This window comes from Lepisosteus oculatus, chromosome 12, assembly GCF_040954835.1.
Source record: "Lepisosteus oculatus isolate fLepOcu1 chromosome 12, fLepOcu1.hap2, whole genome shotgun sequence".
NCBI lineage: Eukaryota > Metazoa > Chordata > Actinopteri > Semionotiformes > Lepisosteidae > Lepisosteus > Lepisosteus oculatus.
Genome location: NC_090707.1, coordinates 11,667,403 through 11,687,975, shown reverse-complemented (window position 1 = coordinate 11,687,975; position 20,573 = coordinate 11,667,403). Strand labels below are relative to the sequence as shown.

At 36.7% G+C, this 20,573-nt stretch overlaps 1 protein-coding gene across 3 annotated transcripts in view; it reads right to left on the bottom strand.

The window, feature by feature from the left end:
• mylka (myosin, light chain kinase a) overlaps positions 1–20,573 on the bottom strand; it is a 101,503-nt gene that overhangs the window by 48,787 nt on the left and 32,143 nt on the right. For 2 of the 3 annotated variants that reach the window (XM_015358774.2, XM_069196260.1), the window contains 9 exons: positions 15,171–15,378; positions 12,743–12,791; positions 11,270–11,435; positions 10,547–10,712; positions 9,909–9,930; positions 8,937–9,499; positions 7,597–7,800; positions 3,635–3,769; positions 375–527 (listed from right to left, as the gene is read on the bottom strand). In XM_015358774.2, the coding sequence (XP_015214260.2) occupies positions 375–527; positions 3,635–3,769; positions 7,597–7,800; positions 8,937–9,499; positions 9,909–9,930; positions 10,547–10,712; positions 11,270–11,435; positions 12,743–12,791; positions 15,171–15,378 (1,666 nt within the window). The remainder of the gene's footprint in view (positions 1–374; positions 528–3,634; positions 3,770–7,596; positions 7,801–8,936; positions 9,500–9,908; positions 9,931–10,546; positions 10,713–11,269; positions 11,436–12,742; positions 12,792–15,170; positions 15,379–20,573) is intronic. The other variant, XM_015358776.2, reaches the window with a different exon arrangement.

Here is a 20,573-nt window from a genome sequence, read left to right as displayed (position 1 = left end):
GCAGTTGTAGACCATCAGTGTCTACAACAGTCCAAAATCAGCAGCACAACAGAAAGGTGGGGAGCTTTGATACTGTCAGTGTGCAAGAGCTGGGAACATAGTGCCCCTTCCCCAAGTTGCACAGTTAACAGGGTACAGCTTTCAAGATAGTCATTAACTTGACTTACTTTCTAAGCATTGTGTATGTATATCTGTATGCAATTAACTGCAATTTGATCTCAAATCACACTTTGCACAGAAATATAAATAAAATATTTTATTTCAGTTACCACGTACGGCATACTCATTTTTCTTATTTTAGGATATTTTAACATTGGAACTGAACGTTAAATGAACATGGAGAAGAGACAGAACAGAATAAATACACAGCCCACCTTTTATGAACACTTTAGCACTGCAGACGGCTCTTCCATAGCTGTTCTCAGCGACACAAGAGTACATCCCATCATCCTCTGGGAGGGCATCTTGAACCGTTAATTTGGCCACACCATTTTCAAAAGAGGAATGTGCATATTGGATGGTTTTATCTAATGTTTTAAAGAAATAAAAAACACAGGAAATAAGAAGTATAGAATTATCACTGTCTGGAATGCAAGTTTCTAAAATATAACTTTTACTCAAAATAATGTATCATTACAGTTTCATTGCATAAAGGATCTTCGTAAACAACACATCTGAATATATTCATGCTGTGCAATTGATGTGCAAAGCAAGTTAATTAACCAATTTAATAAAAACCTTTCTTTTGGGCATTAACTGTTCATTTTAATTATATAATACTTAATACAAATCCAACTATATTATTATAATTTAATAATATAGTCATGCCAGATTTGTGCAAAAAAACAATATTTCTGTCTTCTGCTCTATTTAGTGCTCTTTTGTTCGCCACCTCCACTATGAAATGTGTATTTCGCTTTGGAGAGTTTTTGTTCTCTAGATTTTGTATGTAAGCGAGACTATAGGATTCTAAGGTGGAAAGGACAGATGGAATTTTAAAGTTAGAGAGCACTGATGACTGACTAGAGATTCAGCAGTGGTCAAATACAGTAATGTCAGTGGTAATCTATAACTAGAACTTCCCAACAGGACAAAAAATTAAATTGCTATTATCTAAGGTCAGATCTGTGATTCAGGTCAACACAACAATCTTTGAAAAGTTCATGGTAAGCAACTTTTCTAGTTAATAGAATGTTTTCTTTTTCTAAAAAAAATATATTGGGAAGGAGCTTGCAAACTCTTGGACCTGGAATGATTATTTTTAGCGATCAAAAGTGTAAAAACAAGACTTGGGACAAATTCCACAAGTGAAAGAAATTTTTAAAAAACTGCAGATTTTTTTAATGGTTCAAGAAATACCTTTGATACTATCCATTAAGCAAGCCATAAAATACGAAACCCCATTAACAAAGCCTTGTAAGGGAAATACAGAGTGGGCAGTAGGATTCAGCTGGCTGATAGGATCCAATAAAAACAGGTTTCCTTATCAGATGAAAATGAATTGAAGCTCTCGAGTTAGACACAATAGAAAGTCAAATTGACTTCAGCAGGTTGTGATGGCTCACGATCCAGTGTAAATACTAATTATAAATCATCTGCATTATCTTTTGCAGGGTGACCCTTTCCTAAGAAAGGCATGGGCTTTAATTCCAGGGGACTGTTTTTTTTCTACTGGTAGGTATTTCATAATCTGTCTGCATGAGTCAGTAACAGTTTCAAATGTCTGCTTTTGGAGTGCAAACATATGCCATGTCTGGCTGGTGTAAAGTTTCAGAGAGAGCAATGCATGTTTTTCCTTTATATGGTTCTAGGCCTCATATTTGTTTAATAGCTCCAGCTATATTTTCCAGTCGTCGGAAAGGGTTAGATATCTCTATTGTGCTTAGCAGGGGTTGCTCAGCCCTGTCTTCTTTCATGAAATAAATTAGCTGCAGCAATCTTAAAATATTTCACCAATGTACTGCTTGATACACCCAGAATCATAGTGTAGCTCACACTTGGCAAACTGTTGTAAATAAAATCCTCCCAGAAAAGAAATACAGTATATTAGATCCTATCAATGAAAATACAAATGAATGCAGAATGTTATAACAACAATGAAACCGTTTAAAAGCCAAATTTTTAATTTGGATTTAGTCTGTTGTTATGATTACAAAACCCAACAAAAATGAGGATTGCCTTTTAATATTTATTACGATTGCAGGAATATTCAGAAAATATATAAAGGCATTACAGTACGTGTAAATATTTTAAGGAGCCCTGTATGTTTGTTTTTACAGGTGATTTGAATATAAAAATTCAGAATTTATATATAAGAGACTACTCTTTTCCTTTTTTTCAAACATTATTTCTAAATACTTTTTGTGTTAACTTTAAATAAAATAGCTTTCTAAAAATTAAAGTAATGGTGTATTAAAAACCTTTTTTTAATTTTCAAAATAAAAATGCATTACTGTTGTTACTGTAAAAAAAATCCTAATTCTATTGCAAGTTCTACATCACACACAGAATCCTTTTTATGTCAAGTTTTAGATTTTCACTTCACTGTTACTAAGCTGTGAAAAATCAACAGCAAGAATACTTCAGAACATTTCTTGCACTGCTCTGTTTTGAATTAGAATGAAAAACCTCCACTGAGGAATAAGATCTTAACTAAGTAGAAATGAAAGTGTTTCGTTTTAAAATCAGATTAACCTGCTATGTCTTTAAGTTCCATTTAAAGACACAGCTCCTTCTATTTTTGATCCCAAACTCTCCAAAAACATTCCAAGCTTGACTTTTTTTGAGTTTTAAGCAGAATCATGCAGTCTGTATTAATTTTCTGTTATTTAACCTGCAGCTAGGCTTTAGGATTTAATTGTTTTATTTGATTCCAAAGTAGTCTCCCATTAAGTATTGTCATATGCAAGACATATGTTATGTCTGAATCCTAACCGGAGATATGCTGAGCCAGGAATTTGTCATCTCAAACACTGACTTGATACCAGGATATCCTAGCTGGACTACCTTGTGTCATCTCTATACAAAAGAGAATAAGATCACAGATTTGTTTTTTGATAGACATACTACAAATGTAAGTATTCAACAGTTGTCAGACTAAAACGATAGCATTCTAGAAGCTGTCACACAGGATGAAAGAACAGTAGCAGTTACACTGTAAATCCTAAAATCTGAACATTGCTTTGAAGTAATAATTCCCCTCATATATGTGTAATATATGAATATTCTATATTGAAGCAAAAAAAACAATCTTTATACAAATTTCTCAATGTGTTAAAATGTGTTTTGTGCTAAATTAGTGGGTTTCCTTCTAAAGAAAAACAACAAATGCCATAATTTATATCTCTTTTAGTTTGCTTGTCTGTTGTGACTTTTTATATTGACCAGTCCATATTGATTTTAGTTTTATGTGAGAATTTGCATTTCTGTTGCACACCTGTTGAACTAACACTAACAGGTCTCCCCTGGCTTTTCTGGGTTTAGCACTGCACTGTGCTAAAGGATTAGGAAACGTTAAGATGTAGAAGATTAGGACTATCGGCACAGCCTACAGGTGAGAGAGTGAAGAACAGAAAGTAAAATGCAGCTCATGTAGCAACAGGGTATATAAGGAAAGTTATACAGCTTTTCTTACCATTTAAAAGCCAAGAAATCTGAGGCAGGGGTTTTCCCTCTACAGTACACTGCAACACAAAATCCTGTCCCTCACTCACAGAGCACCCTTTCAGAGCACTGGTGAAAAATGGTGCTTTTCCCTCATCTTCTGGAGCTAAGATTTTAAAACAAAGAACAACAACTCTTCACAGAAATTTCTCAACATCAAGATAACTCCTTTCAATATTAATATATACTGTACATACGGTATACAAACTGTCTTTCATAAAACTCTTCAAACTATTTGAAAGATACAAGAAATATTTTTCTTTAACAAAATATATCCAACAAGATATTCAGTGCACAGTGGCAAAAATACATAGTCATTCATCACACTTAAATAGCAACATACTGATATTTACCCTCTTTCTCCCATTATGATCTGTACTGCACACCTTAGAATACAGTACTCCACTGCACGTCTAGCAATTAAAACGAACACCTTGCATGTGATTTTAGCTGCCAGCACATCACACTCAAATTGCAGACATATGTCCTGCTAGACAACAGAAGATCAAGAAGGGAACTATGTTGAGTCCTATTCAGTATGGTCTGTGAAAGAGCTAACACAATTCATTGCCTGCTGCAGAGGCAGTTTGATGAAGGCTGCTGTTATTGTCTTTTGTTTGTTTTTGCAATTGTTTTTTTTCCCTTTTTTTCTTGCTTTGTGGCATACCTTTGTTTAGTGCAAACCAGAATGCACCTTCTCTGAAATGAACTAAACACTGTTCACTGTGCCTTTTTTTTGCTACACTCTGCATACTGCATACTTCACTCTTTCCATACTGTACAAATAATGGCAGCACAGTAAACATTCTACAAAAACATTTGCAAACAAGAACATTTGTTCCCTGAGTCAGAAATATACAGTAGGTGAGACTACAACATGAGAATAGTGATTAACAAGAGGGGCCAAGCTAGACATAATGCCAGTTTCACTGTGGGTGTACACAAACTGTACAGACAAACAGACAATTTAAAAACCAATTAACCTAGCCTGCATGGGTTTGTAAAGTGGGAGCGTACCAGAGTACTGTAGGAGAAAAGTTCAAGCTCCATACTGAAGGCTCTCCACGTCATGACATCTGTTGGCTAATTCCTAGTGCTGGAATTATGCCCACAGACCTTTCTGCCCTGTTGTCCACAAGGCAACACTATCTCAAATGCCCATCTTGGGTTTTGTTGAAACTGCTCTGTTCTCCTTTTAAGGACAAACATTTGAGATAAAATATTGCCAATCCACTATTCATGTTATTTTCCAATTTAATGCAATCCCCACAGCAATTTTGTAAACACCCTGTTGTTTTATCCTTAAGCAAGCAAATAAGACCATGAAGCACATCCAGTTTAAAAGAAAGTACTTTGTGTCATGGCAGATTGAAGTCTGGCAACAATCTTTTTTTTTTGTTGTTGCTTTTTTAATGCAACCACTGTTAGGGCTTTTTGCTGGCCTTCCAAGGCTGGCAACATACTTAGAGGTTTTGCTTGACTTTGCAAAAAGTACAAGCATAAAATCTTTACAGAAATTAAAAATATCCCTCAGTACTATAGGGCTTGTGCTATTAAAAAATAGCAAAAGTTGTTTGTAAAGATACTCATTTTCCAGTAAGTAGAGCATGTAGTTATTTATATGATTAATAATACCCTTCAAACAATGTTATTAATTTTTTTTCACTGAATCACACAGTTGCCTTCTAAACGCAAGTGCCTTTTATCATAAATGTAAACTCCTGAAACAGAGGAGTGCTCTGTGTAGAAATATTTGGCTTTAGTTTGATGAGATTTCCCGAATTTCATTTTTCATCATAGCCCACCTCTTTTTAATAATCAGACATCCAGATACATTCAGTATTTAGAGTATTTCTGGAAAATAGATGGTTTGCATTCTTTTTCACCACTGTTTGCCTACGACCACACATGCTTGAAGCACCAAATAGCCTTCTCTCACAATTATAGTTACTGTCATTTAAAATATCATTTTAACAAGGGCAGATGTATGTAAAATATGCAACACGTACACAACTACAAAAAGGATGTCCTGCTCTGGAATCAGTATTATAAAAAAGATATAGATAACAATGGTTATATTCATCACTGGGCTCAAAGGCAAACCATAAAACGGTTAAAAAAGCTCAATCAAATTATTTTAGTCTTGAACAGTGAGGACTACAAAGAGACCTGATTCAGGAAATAAAAATCCTCAAAGGCACTGTCACAATCAACCTCAATGGAGGTCTTCAGAGCCAACAGTGAATCAGGAACCAGAGGACACAAGTGAAAATTACAGACAAGTGCCTTAAAACCTGAGACTGAGGGTCTTTTTTAGATAAATGGTTGTGAAAGTCTGGAACATGTTACCTAACCCGTTCCCTGGCTTCTTTCAAGAAATGACAGGTTGAGATCCTCATACTGTATGAGTTGTCTATTTGCAACTAAAGATAAAAAATGGCTTCCTGTTTGCTGCATTTAGAGATTTTATGTTCTTTAAAGTTTCTTGCACCCCATGTAGAAATCTTATTAATTCATCTTTCAACAATTCAAAGCTATTGTGAACCACTGAATACAGTATATGATAAAGAAACCATATCTGTAGTAGTTCAATATTGGACAAATCTGAACTATTTTACCTGTAAATTAAAGATGTGTGCCAGGTTGAAATTGAAAAAACTACATCATATTGAAACTAGAACTTCCCATCCATTTTTAACGGTAATAGATAAATTGGAATAAGTGTGGGAGGCTTTCATATTTTCTCACTAAAAAGTCTTAAAACCTGATGTTAGATTGCTCCCTGCTGGCAAGTAAAGCTGAAGTCCAGACTCTCAGAACAATGTAATCCACATACAAACTAATTCTTATTTTTTCATACCAAGGTTTGCCACCTTACTTTAAAAATATGGAATCCATCCTGTCATTTTCTAACTGCTTTATCAAATACAGGGTCATGGGGGAGCCAGAGCCTATCCCAGCAAGCAATGGGTGCAAGGCAGGATACACCTTGGCTGGGATGGCAGGCCATCACAGGGCAGACACACAAACACACACCCTTACACCAAGGCCAGTTTCTCCAAAACCAACTTCTGGAGAACCCGAAGGTAATTTACACGAATATTGGGAGAATGTAATGTACAAACAGCCCATGGATAGCATCCTGTCACGGATGTCGGAAGGGACAAACAGTGGAGAGGCAGGAAAGCGGAAAAGGACCCATATGCTTAGCGGCAGAACGGGGGGTTAGGCTGGGCTCAGCAGTTCAGTAGTCATATAGAAACCTATGCCCTCAGGCAGCGGACGTGGGGCGACCTGGATGCTGTCTCAGGACATCCGAACGTCAATGCTGAGCGCAGGAGAATAAGAGACCCGGAAATATACAGCCCCAGGGAGAGAGACACCGGAAGGAGAGCAAAGCACAGGAAACTAGGGACAGGACAGAGTAGAGGCGCCCTCTGGCTGCAGAAGGCGTGACACATCCCACACGCAGAACTGAACCCCCTGGAGCCAACCCTGCCAACAGATTTGGAATCATTACTTAAATCTTTAGCTGCAAGTTCAAACATTCAGGTTTGAGGATACAAACTAAACATTCTGATTATTTTCAGTCTACTGTATGACCAAACCTCTATTTTGAGCTATTTGAATTTTCAAAAGATGTCACACAGAATTCATAGACAAGAGAAAATGCCACGAGATATGCTGTTATTTTCATTGCAGAGTGATGAAAACTGTACGCTTGTCTTGTCTGCTTTTTTAAATACATCAGGAGGTGCTGCAACTGAAATCACAGAAGTGCCACTTTGAAACACATTTACTGTACACTATCTCTGGTTATAAAATGTGTTCTGTCATAATGAAAAAAATGCTTTCTTGTATAATTATGTACTTTATTTATTATTAAGTTTAAATTAATACTCAATAATGAAATTGATATTTTTGTCTACTTACTTTTCACATTCAGCGTCCAGGTAATAGACACTTTCCCTCTGATGTTTGTTGCTGTGCAGCTATAAATCCCACAATCTTCTTTCTGGACTTTGTCAAAGCAGAGGTAATGCATGTTGTTTTCCTCGTGTATTTTTAAGCCTGCTTTTCTTTTCAGGGAAAGGCCATCTTTAATCCAGTTAACATCAGGTTTTGGACTTCCTGAAACTGTATGAAGTAGCACAGGGCTGAAAAGAACTCAATAATACCACCTTTTCTTAATGAGAATAATGAATCAACAGGTACAGTAAGCATATATTGTTCCAAATTGTATACAGTACCTTGAGGACACAGAGAGAATGAAATATCTAGCTTTTCAAATTTAAAAGTAGTATTTTTTCATTTTAATGCATCTTGGATTGATATACTATAGTTAGACTTTGACTATTTTAATCCTTATTTATTTTCAGTAAGTTAGTAACCCATCTGTCAGTATGAATAAATCAGAAGAAATCTCCCTGAAGATCTGAGATAGGTCTTTTTGTTCTTTTTGGAAAAGCCTAACCATTATTTATGGTTATCATTTACAAGGAATGCTAAAAATGGATTTTACACCCCTATGCTAAATGCTTCAGAGAATACTTCAAAATCTGGTGTTAATTTGTCATGGGACAGACTAATGCTGGCAGGAATAAAAGATGGAAAATCACCACGCATGAGATGAACTAATATTTTATACCAGGATTTTAAAGTACCTTAAGATTCCTATATTCTGGAGTTCATAACATGAAATATTTCTGTCATCTCCATTTTTTATGTTGGACCTAGAGTATGCAGAGACTACAGTGGACAAACGTTGACCAATGCAGAAATAAACATCTATTTCTATTATTATTTTCTTTTAAAAATACTTCACCCATTTTTTTTTCGTTTTGATCGGCAAGGAGCATCACAGGAACCATCTTTCAGGGAGGGCAAAGTCAAAGACTGCAGTGAAATGTGCACTAGTCAGAGCCATTCAACTTTTATTCTACGCTATCAGTCCTCGGCATCCACCAATGGCAGAGCAAGAGAATCAATGGAAAGACAGATGCAAGTTTCAGTGATGACACTGGATGCTTATGGGTGGTAGATAAAAGAAAACTGGGCTGGCTTTTAGCTGGATGGACTGCATGGCCTGACCGACTAGAGCCCATCCATCACTCACTGGGTGAATGAACTACTAATGAAGCCCACATTTAAGAACTGAAAGTAAGGATTACACAACTGAATCCATGGCCCATGTGAGTGCATTCACTCTGCATGATGGGCTATGCTTGTCTGTTAGTGACTTAACTGGAATCAATGTCAACTTCAACCGTTACCTTGGCATTTGAATATGACCTCTGAGCCCTCCACTGCTTCAGAGCTTTGTGGCTGAATTTCAAACTTGGGAGAAGTTCCTCTGGTTTCCATTTTTTGCTGTTCTGCCGATTTTCTGGTTTCTCTTTGTTTCCCGGGTGCAGTGGGCTCGGCATCAGTCATCTTGCGGGCTGCTCCGCTGTCCGGGGCCCCCTGCTGTGCTCGTCGCCCTGTCCCCGCCCTTCTGCCTTCGGGCCCAGCTCTGACGCAGGCCAATGTCGGCTTCAGTTCCTGAGGTGCTACTGAACTTGCTGTCTTTGGCTGAACTGAAGACTTTTTTATTTCAGCTCCATGATCAGACAGGGGCTTTTGGGGCTCTGCTTCTACCTTCCCCGATGGTGCAGTGCTTTCAGTCACAGCTTTCGACTCCCTACTGGTGACTGTCACTGCAGTGTAGGTGTGTTTTGGCTCCACCTTTTCTAGCATCTTTGCGGACTGCTGTTCGTTTATTAGACCATTACTTGCTTTGTGCTTCACTTCAGACATCTCTGTCTTTGTAACAGTGGTAACTGGATTCACAGGACTCCTAAAAAAGAAAAAAAAAGCTTTAGCTTCATTACAGCAGGTTTAAGCCAATACATAACGAACCACATAATATTCTTAATGCTTTTTGAAAATTCTTGAATATGAAAAGTTGTGAAATAGACTAAGTTTTCACAACCAAATATGACTACAGTTAGATGAAAGGATAACCAAAGCAGCTTGAATGTGTACATTTAGCATAAGCAATGAAGAGCTCTTGGAGTACTGCATCTCTAAAGATAAAAGATAAATGTAGAATACTGTACATGTGCAATGCTTGTCATGATGAGGAGTGCTGTTAAAAATGTATGGTAGTAAACTGGCAGAGCTCATTGGGGTCATTTGTAGATAGTTTTGCCATACATTAATGTTGTGTGAAAGGTAACGGAAAGGCAAACCTGCAGTATACTTACATTTCTGATTTGGTACTTGAACCTAAAAAGGAAAACAGGATTAAATAGATGTTTCTCTTCTATGTTATTCACATTACACCCTCCACCCTCAATTACACCCCCCAAGCCTTATTAATGAATTTAAAGTAAGAATGAAACATTATATCCCCTTGATCAACGACCTTTTTGTATTAGTTTATTAGTTTCCCCAAGACAATAATTGTATGATTAATATTTAGTTATATTGTACATCAGAAAGGAACATGTAGAGGCTTATTCATGCTGAAGAGTAAAGAGAAATTATACAGATCACATTTTGACTGGGGAGCCCCCTTTGGGTATTAATCCAAATACCTGAAAAGGCTCCATAGCCAAATGGAGTTTTTCATCTTTCTTTTAACTTTATAGCATGGGATTAAGTACTACTTGTTCCCCTGCAGCTTGCACATCGATGCAGCTCCCTATTCTACTGTCTTACTACTGTATATACAGTACATTAGGTCCAATCTTTATTTTTAACTTCTACCATGACTCTGTATCTCCAGTGACACTTGAGTGCAGGAATAATTTCAACACTTACACAACAAAACTCAATCATGAATCATGTTTTCTCAGTATTAATAGTGAAAAATCCACAATTATGTTGGTGGAAAACGTACTCTGAACTATGAGCTCTGCTGATGCTGTGGCTTTCCCGGCTGTATTCACCACGGAGCAGGTGTACAATCCAGCATCCTCGGTCTGTAAATTGCGGATCTCAAAGAAATGAATTCCTGATTTCTCAAAAATGTTGAAATGATCACTTTCCTGGAGCTCAATGTCGTCCTAAAGTGAAAAGTAAGACACATTGTCATTTTAAATTTAATAAGATGGTAAATTTGGTAAGTTTAATAAGCAACTTTGTTGCTCTGTTATTTTGGCTATTCCTTTTGTAATAACAAAAAAAACTTCTGAGGCTTAATAATTTTGTATTACATGGCAGCAGCACTCCCATACTTACATTTGCTTTAGATTTTTACCCTCTAACTCTAAGCCGTTTAATATGAACTTAATCTATTTCACAAACTCCGCAAATCAATGCCTGGATTAAATAAAAACTTCAAAAACAACAAACCCAGTACTCAGTGGCAGGTTTTCATCTGGTAGAAACAAGATGCCTTTTGGCAGACAAAAAGCCAGTATTATGGAGCAGGATTGTAATTTGCGATTTGTGGGTGGGTCAGACTTTTGACTTAATCTGGGCCTATATTCAAGAATCTGCTAAGCAATAAACCAGTTGTACTCCACAGTTTTAAAACTATTTAAAACAACTCCTTTTCCATACCAAAACACAGAAAGAAAACAAGGCTTCAAATGTAACTTCCTGTAAGAATATTAATTACCTTAAACCACATAACCTGAGGCTGAGGACGGCCAGTTATTTTAGCAGAAAATTTGCCACTTTGTCCAGCCTTGAGGATCAGTCGCGATGGTTTTGTCACAAATTTTGGAGGACTCTCTCCCCAAATACTAGGTCGAGATTCAACTGGTGGGACAGAAAATTTTCCTCTAAAATCAGAAATGGAAAAACTAGTTAAAAATGAGCCAGGGAGTAAAGTTAGAACGGTCACTTATGTGAGAGTGATGTTAAACTCCAGTATGTCAGGCAGAAGGTGTCCCATTTCTAATTTTCTAATGGTCATGCTCAGATGTAAACAAAAAACAAATATGAAAAGATGTCAAGACAGTAATGGTTTTAAGACAAATAATTGTAATATAAAACATCTGAAACAAAAAAACTAAGGTCTAGTTTTGAGGTGACAATGGATATAACCACTTTGTCCAACTTTGTCCAGGATTCAGGGATCATTCTTGTTGCCGGTACAGCCGTCTAAAGACAGGATGTGTTTAATGAGCAGTAGGTGACATACAAGAGAATGTACAGTACAGGTATATATATATATCAATCACACAATTGTCTCCTGCATACAAAGGCCTTACAGAGCTAAAAAGCAAATAGTATATATTTAGAATAAGATCAGCTTTATTCTCTGGTAAATTCTCAATTTTTTTTTTCCCTAAAATTTCTTCTTACCGGTCTTGTAGCTTTTCCCCACTAAGTATTCTATAGATCCTCCCTCCAAACACTATATTCTATTTAAACAAATTAAAAAAAAACACTCCCTCTAGTGGATAAACTGCTTGACTGCTAAAAGATTTCTTGCAGTAATACAGAGATCCTGAATCCTGTACTTGGAGAACTGGATTATCCACAGGATTTCAGTCCAGATGGATTAATAATGACTTGAAGTATCTGAGTTATGGCCTAATTGGAATTTAACAGTATCTCTCAGGTCTTCAGGTGTTGAGACCTAGCAAACCAAAAGACCCTCATCAACCGTTCAGGACCAAGATTGCTCACCCCTGGTTAAATATCACTGTCTAATCTTCTTTGCAGGCTAGAAGCAACTGTTTAACAATATGTGACTTCAGCATATTTACATGGAAGGTCTATTATTTCCCCCTACTGTATCTCTAAACAGTACTTCATTAAAGAATATACAAAATGAACATGGTAAACAACTTCAATTTTTAGTTCAACCACTGTTTCTTTCTGAACGTTGAGTTTTTGAGAAAAAAAAAGAAAGAATTTGGCTTACACTTTATTTTCAAAAGCATAGTAGAAGACTTAATGCCTGTTATAAAAAACATTTCTTGGCCTGATTCTACTCAGATTTTCTGAACTGGTACAACCACATGAAAGAGTATAAGTAAACTGTTCTTTAAACAACACTGTCACAAAAACTGCAATATTTAAACAAAAGCAAAAGTTTAAAAATCTGTGTCAAATCAAGTTAAGAAGTAAGATATCTTACCCTGTTGATCGGCTGCTAGATGGTAAATTATATTTCCTCCCACCATTACCTGGCCATAAAAAAAAATTAAAGTCACATACTGTATTTATCCATATTGCAGCACACAATATTGAACGAACAGGTAAAACTGAAAAAAGTAGAAAGAATAGACCAGATACGATCCACAAAGCAATATGCCCATAAAAGATTTATTGAAATTGAGTGGTTCGCTTAGATTACAAAACAAATCTACATTTTCAAACATGTATAAAGTATCTGAAATAAAGAAAAAATTGTGGATTGATGTATCGGCATAATCTTTAAAAAAAACATTTAATGCTCCCTTTTAAAGCAATAGTAGCAGAAATAGCAATTGAGACATGACCACTCCAATCTGCTCTTGAAGCAGGTAGACAGAACTCCATCTGTTTCTGTTCGTAATTTTGTAATGTTTAAATGTTCAAATAATTGTTTATGATCCTGTAAATCTGTCCAGCTGCATGCCAAATCAAACAACATGGAAAGCCATTAACATTTTTTTTTGTGTATTAAGTACAGTAGATGCACTTCTTAAATTTACAATTAAAAGTTTAAGTAAAAGCTGAACTGCAGAGTGAAAAAAAATATTTTGGAGATGAAAGAAGGATTTATGCCCTAGGCACTGTGACCGGGTAGTTTATATACAAAACTTTCCAGTAGTGCTTTCATGTGTCTAACAGGACAAACAGACACATCAGGTTTCAGATTTAGATGTCATCTCACAATCACATGTTGAAAGCAAAGGCCAACCCCAAACCCACCCCCACCTCCCACTGGGAAACAAATATTTTCCAGAAAGCAATAAAATCAATAGAGGTCTCACTTGATGGCCTTGAGTCTCACTTTTTCAGGCTTTAAATCTCACTCTCAAGGACAAATAAACCTTGGCAACTCTGCACATGCTGTGCCCAAAGATGTGCATCCTAGAATTCTAGATCCTAGAACTTGCACAGAGGGAGTACTGAAATTCCAAATTAAAAATAATTCGATTTGATGCGGCTTAACAATTTTAAGTGTTTTTTTTTCTGTAAGAACACTTTGAATTATTACCATACTGCTCAATTCGCACTGTATAACGAGGAAAAAAAACAAGTGTCTCAACCAAATTTTTTGAATCTTTTAAAATGCACTACTGAGCATTCCTCCTTGAATCTACCCCCCAAAAGAATCATTAACTACTTAAATAAAACCATGCATTTTTCCAACATTTAGTATTCTCTCACAATATGCTATAGACAGATTCTGCAAAGTAAGATCTAGCCAAAACTCTTAATTTTAACGCCAGTGTTAACCACAGATGCATAAATAAATCTAGGGCCTTCTGACAAGGTCCTGCAGAAAGATTAAGCTTTCCTGTGCTGCTAGAGGCCAATCCAAATGTGGAATAAAAGTCATTTAAGTATAAAGCCAAAATCAATACATCGAACATCATTCGTTATACACACCTCCAAGGGTGTCTCACTACAGTTGTCACTTCTCGGTGCTTAAAGTTTACATGCATCTCCGAAAGAGAGAATTGCCCCATTGAAATGCAGTTAGCCTCATCAGTAATTAAATATGCGAGGGCAGAAGAAAACGCACTCCCATGTCACAGCCAGTCTCATTAATTGATCAGACACAGCATTTACATGAGCTTTGTGCTCAAGTGGAGAACAGTCCGAACACCACACTCTACAGGTTTGTAAAATGGTGCTTTTGACAAGGAGTCAAACTATAATTACAATAAATTAGCCTACTGTACCTCAAAGTACTCTCCTGTAACAAAATGGTGTACAAACATCTTGAAACATGAAAACAAAGAGGAAATAACACGTATCTAGAAGAAAATCTGAGACCACTTACCACAACTGCATAGGGTTTTGGCAGCAGGGTACAATTTGCATTATAACAATCTAAGCTGTCTTTCTCATATTCTGTGTTCAAATTCTACCTAAATTCCACCTTTAAAAGGTTGAAACTGAAAAGCACTAAATGATTTGATGGAGAGTGCGCACCTCAGCCTTATCAGTGTAGTGAGTATAAGACTTGTATTGCCTGAAATAACCTTCTCTGTTGGGAAGCACAGTGATATTTGTGGTTGTTTTTACTGCTGAAATCTCTGACATTAATGACATGAACCCTGCAATTGTTGACATGCGCAAAACCCCACATTCTTAGTGTGGCTACATGTCTTTTAAGTCTTTTCAGCATAAACGGGGGCTGTAGTACAACTTTTTCTGATCGGGCCATGTTTCGGTGCGCACTTTTTCAAAAGTTTGCTCAATGGTGTGTGCAAAGGTTGCACGTTACACGCCACATTCTTATAACAGTGGTCGATTAGTTTGATTTTCAGTACTGCATGTACAGTACACATAGTCATTGCTGTTTTTCAATACTGTGGAGAAATCTCATTTTTTTCCCTGATGGTTACCTTCTACTGTAAGTTCCACAGTTACTTGTCGGGATCCCCCGTCATTCACAGCTTCACAGGTATATTTCCCACTGTCTTCCTCCGTAACCCCTTGGATGACCAAACTGAAAGTTCCCCGGGCACTTTGCTCAATCACATTGCGGTCACCAGCTATCACCGTCTTCCCATTCTTATACCAGGTCACCTGAGGTTCTGGGTAACCCCTTACCTGCAAATAAAGACAAAACACAGTTTTTAAAGAAGTTACTGAGAAACAAGATGGGATCCCGTCAGATTTAGGGGTGATTGAGTAACCTGCGGAAAGGTGTGGCACTGTGAACAATAGAATGTTTCAAAACTTAAGTTTACTGTCTAAAACCCTTCCGTTAAGTGAGTTAAAACAAGAACTGGATAATTACAGCAATAAACTATTGCAGACTAATATACAAATAAAGGCTCAGACATTTTACAACCTTCTTAATGCAAGGTCAGATAAGTCTTATGATAGGTGTGCATCTCAGTGGACAGCTGATCTCTGTGTAGGGTCAGACAACAGACTTGGATATTCTGTGGCATAATGTTAGTTATCCATTTAGAGCTATATATAACAAACTGCTTTAATACAAAATTTTAAACAGACTATTATACCCCAGACAAATTGAAAAAGATGAAGTGGCATAATACAGGAATGTGGTCCAAGTGTAAAACACATAAAGGATCATTATTGCACTTATTATAGTATTGCCAGCAGCCATATCACCCTGCAACTCACAGCTGGCAGCCCACTGAAGCTAAGGAGGTGTGAGCCTGGTCAGTACCTGGATGCGAGACCTCCTGGGAAAAACTAAGGTTGCTGCTGGAAGAGTTTTTATTAGGGCCAGCAGAGGGCACTCACCCTGCAGTCTGTGTGGGTCCTAATGCCCCAGTATAGTGACAGGGACACTATACTGTAAACAGGTGCCGTCTTTCGGATGAGACGTAAAACCGAGGTCCTGACTCTTTGGTCATTAAAAATCCCAGGGTGTTTTTTTTTAAAAGAGTAGGGGTGTAACCCTGGCATCCTGGCCAAATTTCCCATTGGCCCTTACCAATCATGGCCTCCTAATAATCCCCATCTATGAATTGGCTTCATTACTCTGCTCTCCTCCCCACTGATAGCTGATGTGTGGTGAGCGTTCTGGCGCATTATGGCACGTGGATGCTGCACATTGGTGGTGGTGGATGGGAGTCCCCATTACCTGTAAAGCGCTTTGAGTGGAGTGTCCAGAAAAGTGCTATATAAGTGTAAGCTATTATTATTATTATTATTGTCAGCACATACAGTCATAGTCATTCTGGACCTCCACAGGCACCTACTGTAAATATCTCAATTCCACTAACTCCCATTATATGTATCCTTGGGGATTTATCAAAGGTTAAAGTAGCTATTTAATATAAAAATACTTTATTGACTCTGTATTACTGCTAAAAAAATAATATTGCAAAAATGGGTGGACAGTACAGGACCATCATACAAAGAATTGGTTAAAGAGGCTGTATCACAAGTTAAATTTGAAAAGATTTCATATAATTTACAGGGGAAACGTAATGAGTATAGGAATGTTTGGGGCCCATTAGAGACATACTTGAATGGCACTGGATGTGAAGAATATTAGTGGGAAGTTTCGGAATTATTTTTTTTGTGAATGTAAGTTTTTTTTTTTGTTATTGTCTAAAAAAAAAAAAAAGTCCTCCAAAGTTGGGGGGGTAGAGGTGGGTAAAAAAAACAAACAGAACATTTTGAAGCAGCAAACCCACTGAAAGAAATGAAGCACAGTCTCCTGGAAACTCACGTTTTGCCATAAAGGAGCTTGAAATGTAAAACTTTTTGTAGAGGATCACATTCGAAGCCCATTTCTCCAATGAAATATGAGGCAACATGCTCAAAGTCTAAAACCATTAATTTTTCACTACAGTATATTTCATCCAACTGCAGAGGTAGTAAGAAATGTGTGCAGAGAGTTCCCAAAAGAAGAATCTGTCCGCTGTGCATTAACCTTTCACGGCTTTCCTCTGAAACGTGCTTGGAAATGGCCCAAAAAAATACTCTGTCTGCTGCACATTAAGCCTTTTACAAATTTTCATTTCCAAGCAACCTTATCTGTTGAAGTATAAAATGTTTTCATTTCGTGTAAAACAAATGCAAATTTTTAGCCCTGCTCCAACATTTCACTAGAAGATATTCAGTCTGTCATTGAGAACTAAACTTAATGCCAATAGTATATTGAGATGCAAATTAATGTATCACCATCAGCCTCTAATTATTCATGCATAATACATTTGTACCGGGTGAAGTGGAGATGTCTTATAGTTCAGGCACTGCAGGTTCTAGTCAGACGTACTGTATGCTGTCAGTTTATGGTCACTTGGATTACAGGCAGTGGTGCACAATTGATTAAGAGCTGCCTTAGCTGGGTGTTACACTGAAACTCCTGTCAAATGTAGTGTAGCCAGTCAGCATTCCAACCAATTCATTCATCCTTGTTATACAATGTACGAGTACTATACACACACGAGTGAAGGGCTCTCACAAGCACAGATTACAGAGGAAGGGATTTTCAGTCCTCAATGGTGTTGTTATGAGGCCTGCAGCAGTGAGCTAAATTGATTAGAGGTAGAAGTATATTAAACTTGCAATTCCAAACATAGACTAGAAACCAAAAATATTGCTAATTCATTGCTAATTAGACTAAGTCTCCCCAGCTTCCTCCTCTCTTCTTCATCCAAACCACTTCCATGGTGTATTACTGACAATGACTGTGTGCTGAACCCTCTGAGTCCTGCAATCCTAGGGTCTCTCTGCCTGGCACCACACCTATGTACCTAATTCTAAAGCCTAATCAAATTCTGAGAAGTTCTTTCATCTTTAATCCTATCACACTTTGCAGCAATGCAAGCCCTGCTCTCTCTGATTACAGCCTCGTCTAGTTGAAGAGTGCATAACAGGTCAGCACCTTTCAATTAGCAGAACATAAGTGGAAAAAAGATACTGCCAAGCAAAGTAATTGCCACTATTTAGGAAGCCAGTGCACCTTACTTGTACCTGCTCTAATGAACCCCTACCCTCTTCTGATTATTGTCACAATCGAACTTCATTTGTGAATCTGCAGAATTAAGTTCTAGGTCACTTCCTTCGCCCTGTTGCACTTGTTTTCTCAGAAGTTACTGAAGCATTTCAAATCTCAAGGCAGGGACCGCAGCTAATAAGGAGGCTATGTGGACTTTCTTTTTTTTCCACCTGGTCAATTGCCAAATGCAATATCCTAACTCATCTGTGACTCTCTGAAGAGAGCCCCAGTAAGGTCACAAGAGGAAACATTATGTTTCATTGTACTGACAACCAATATAACGCACTTTCACAGAAGGCTGACTTTGAATTAACTGAAAACAGAGAAGGAGGAAACTATTAACCATTGCTGCTGATTTGAATTTCAAATTTAACATATGAATGAATAAAGCCTGACAACTCTTAGACTATAAATTGATACCATATGGAATCTGAATTCCAAAGGAAAAAAAAAATAAAACCTTGCTTTGTGTTCTACATCACACATTCCATCCTGTCAAGGTATGTTTTTCTTTCAATCAAATATTACTCCCAAGAAGAAGGAACGCTCCAGATATACCCAAAAGAGTCAAATTAGGCTCTAAGGTTTTATTAGAATCATACAGGCATTGGTATTTCCTCTGAATTCTGTTTTTGACATCCAGTCAACCATAACTTAAATGCTGACTGCTTCTCTATTAAGTAACTTTCAGTTAAACAGTTCACCTTAGTCACAAGAGAGCACATACATATCTTAGAAAAGAGACAAATAACAGAGTACTAGTGAGTTTCAGAAGGAAACAAGTGGAGTTCAAGAAGGATTACAGTTGGGACTCTTCCTCTTATTTTTTCCATTATTAATGACTTTGGCAGGCAGCTCTAGTAAAGCATCTAAATTTGAGGATGACACAAAGCTACACGGAAAATGAAAAATAAATCCCCAAGTGTTTTAATTCCATTGGCTTGTTTTTGTTTTCAATTACACAGATTCTAGAAACAAAATATAAAATACACTGTTTCAGTTCCTCAAACCTGAACAACAATGTTAGAAATTAACAGTGTTACAGTTAAGTGACTTAATGTTCAATTCAAGTCTTTATTTTCTTCAGCTGGTAAGCACATCAATAAGTGTGTGTTTTATATACTCATAATGAATCTTTTTTAATTGACAGACTCGTTTATTTTAATTCTGTTGCATGTATTAGCATAACACAGAATAAATATGTAAGTTTTTTAAATGTATCAATAAATTACATGACATTTTTTAAATGTCTCTAGATATCTGGGGACAACAAGCTGTGGTTGGTTTGTATTAGACCTCCTTAGAGTTCTATAAGTGCATTCAATTCATCTTAATACTATACAACACAATCTACACAAAATACTAAATTATGCTAAACAAAAGGTACTTTTAATGGTGTCATACAGTCTTTAGAAGGAAAAAATCATTTAAATAAATTGTAATAGGCTAAAGATGTCTTTATGGTAGCAGGATCTTAAAATAATATTTGAGACTTAGACACAGAACAAAAAAAGTTGGATATTCTACAAAACAGTTGCATAAAAATATACAGTGTGATGTTTATAATACCTATATACACAGCAAGCCTCAATGTAAGTCTGCTTCTGTATTTAAAATCATGAAAAATTTCTAAAGACAATGGATTTAGTTCTTCAGTCAGCTGTTTCATAGCTGTGAATTGCGAGATCATATTCCAAAGACTTACCCTAACATTTTTTAAAACATTCTTTCAAATTTTCTCTTCCTTTTACTGTGGCCTTATGCTATCACATGCCTCGGTACATCTGGTGATGATTAAACTTCCTCTTCTAACCACAAGTTGGCCACAGACTAGAGTTCTTTAGGAATTACCTGAAATGCCAAATGATCTTGAACAAAAGTAAAATTAAAATGAACTCAAGCTACTTTATTTGCCTTCATCATTGATATAACCGAGCTCTTAAATACTGATATCCTGTGAAGTTTTGTATGTCAATATTAATAACAAATCCTGATGCATCTTCACTATAATAATGTGACATTTTAGCGCTTTCTTAATATAGAATGTATTTTAATAAATACATGTTAAAAGGCTTTATTTTCTTCTATATGCAACAAAAAAAGAGAAATGACACATGAACAAATGTCCTTGTTTCTAAATGCAGTTTGCTGCATAACAGCTGCAGTAAAGTACTTGATGCCACACTCATGAAATCCAAAGTTAACTTAATATAGCAAAATTCAGTCTTTTAATAAAAATATTCCCCAATATCTGATGAGCATATATGTTGGGGTTTTAACTCTGAAAGGAGAGAAGGTAAACATCTGTTAAACATAT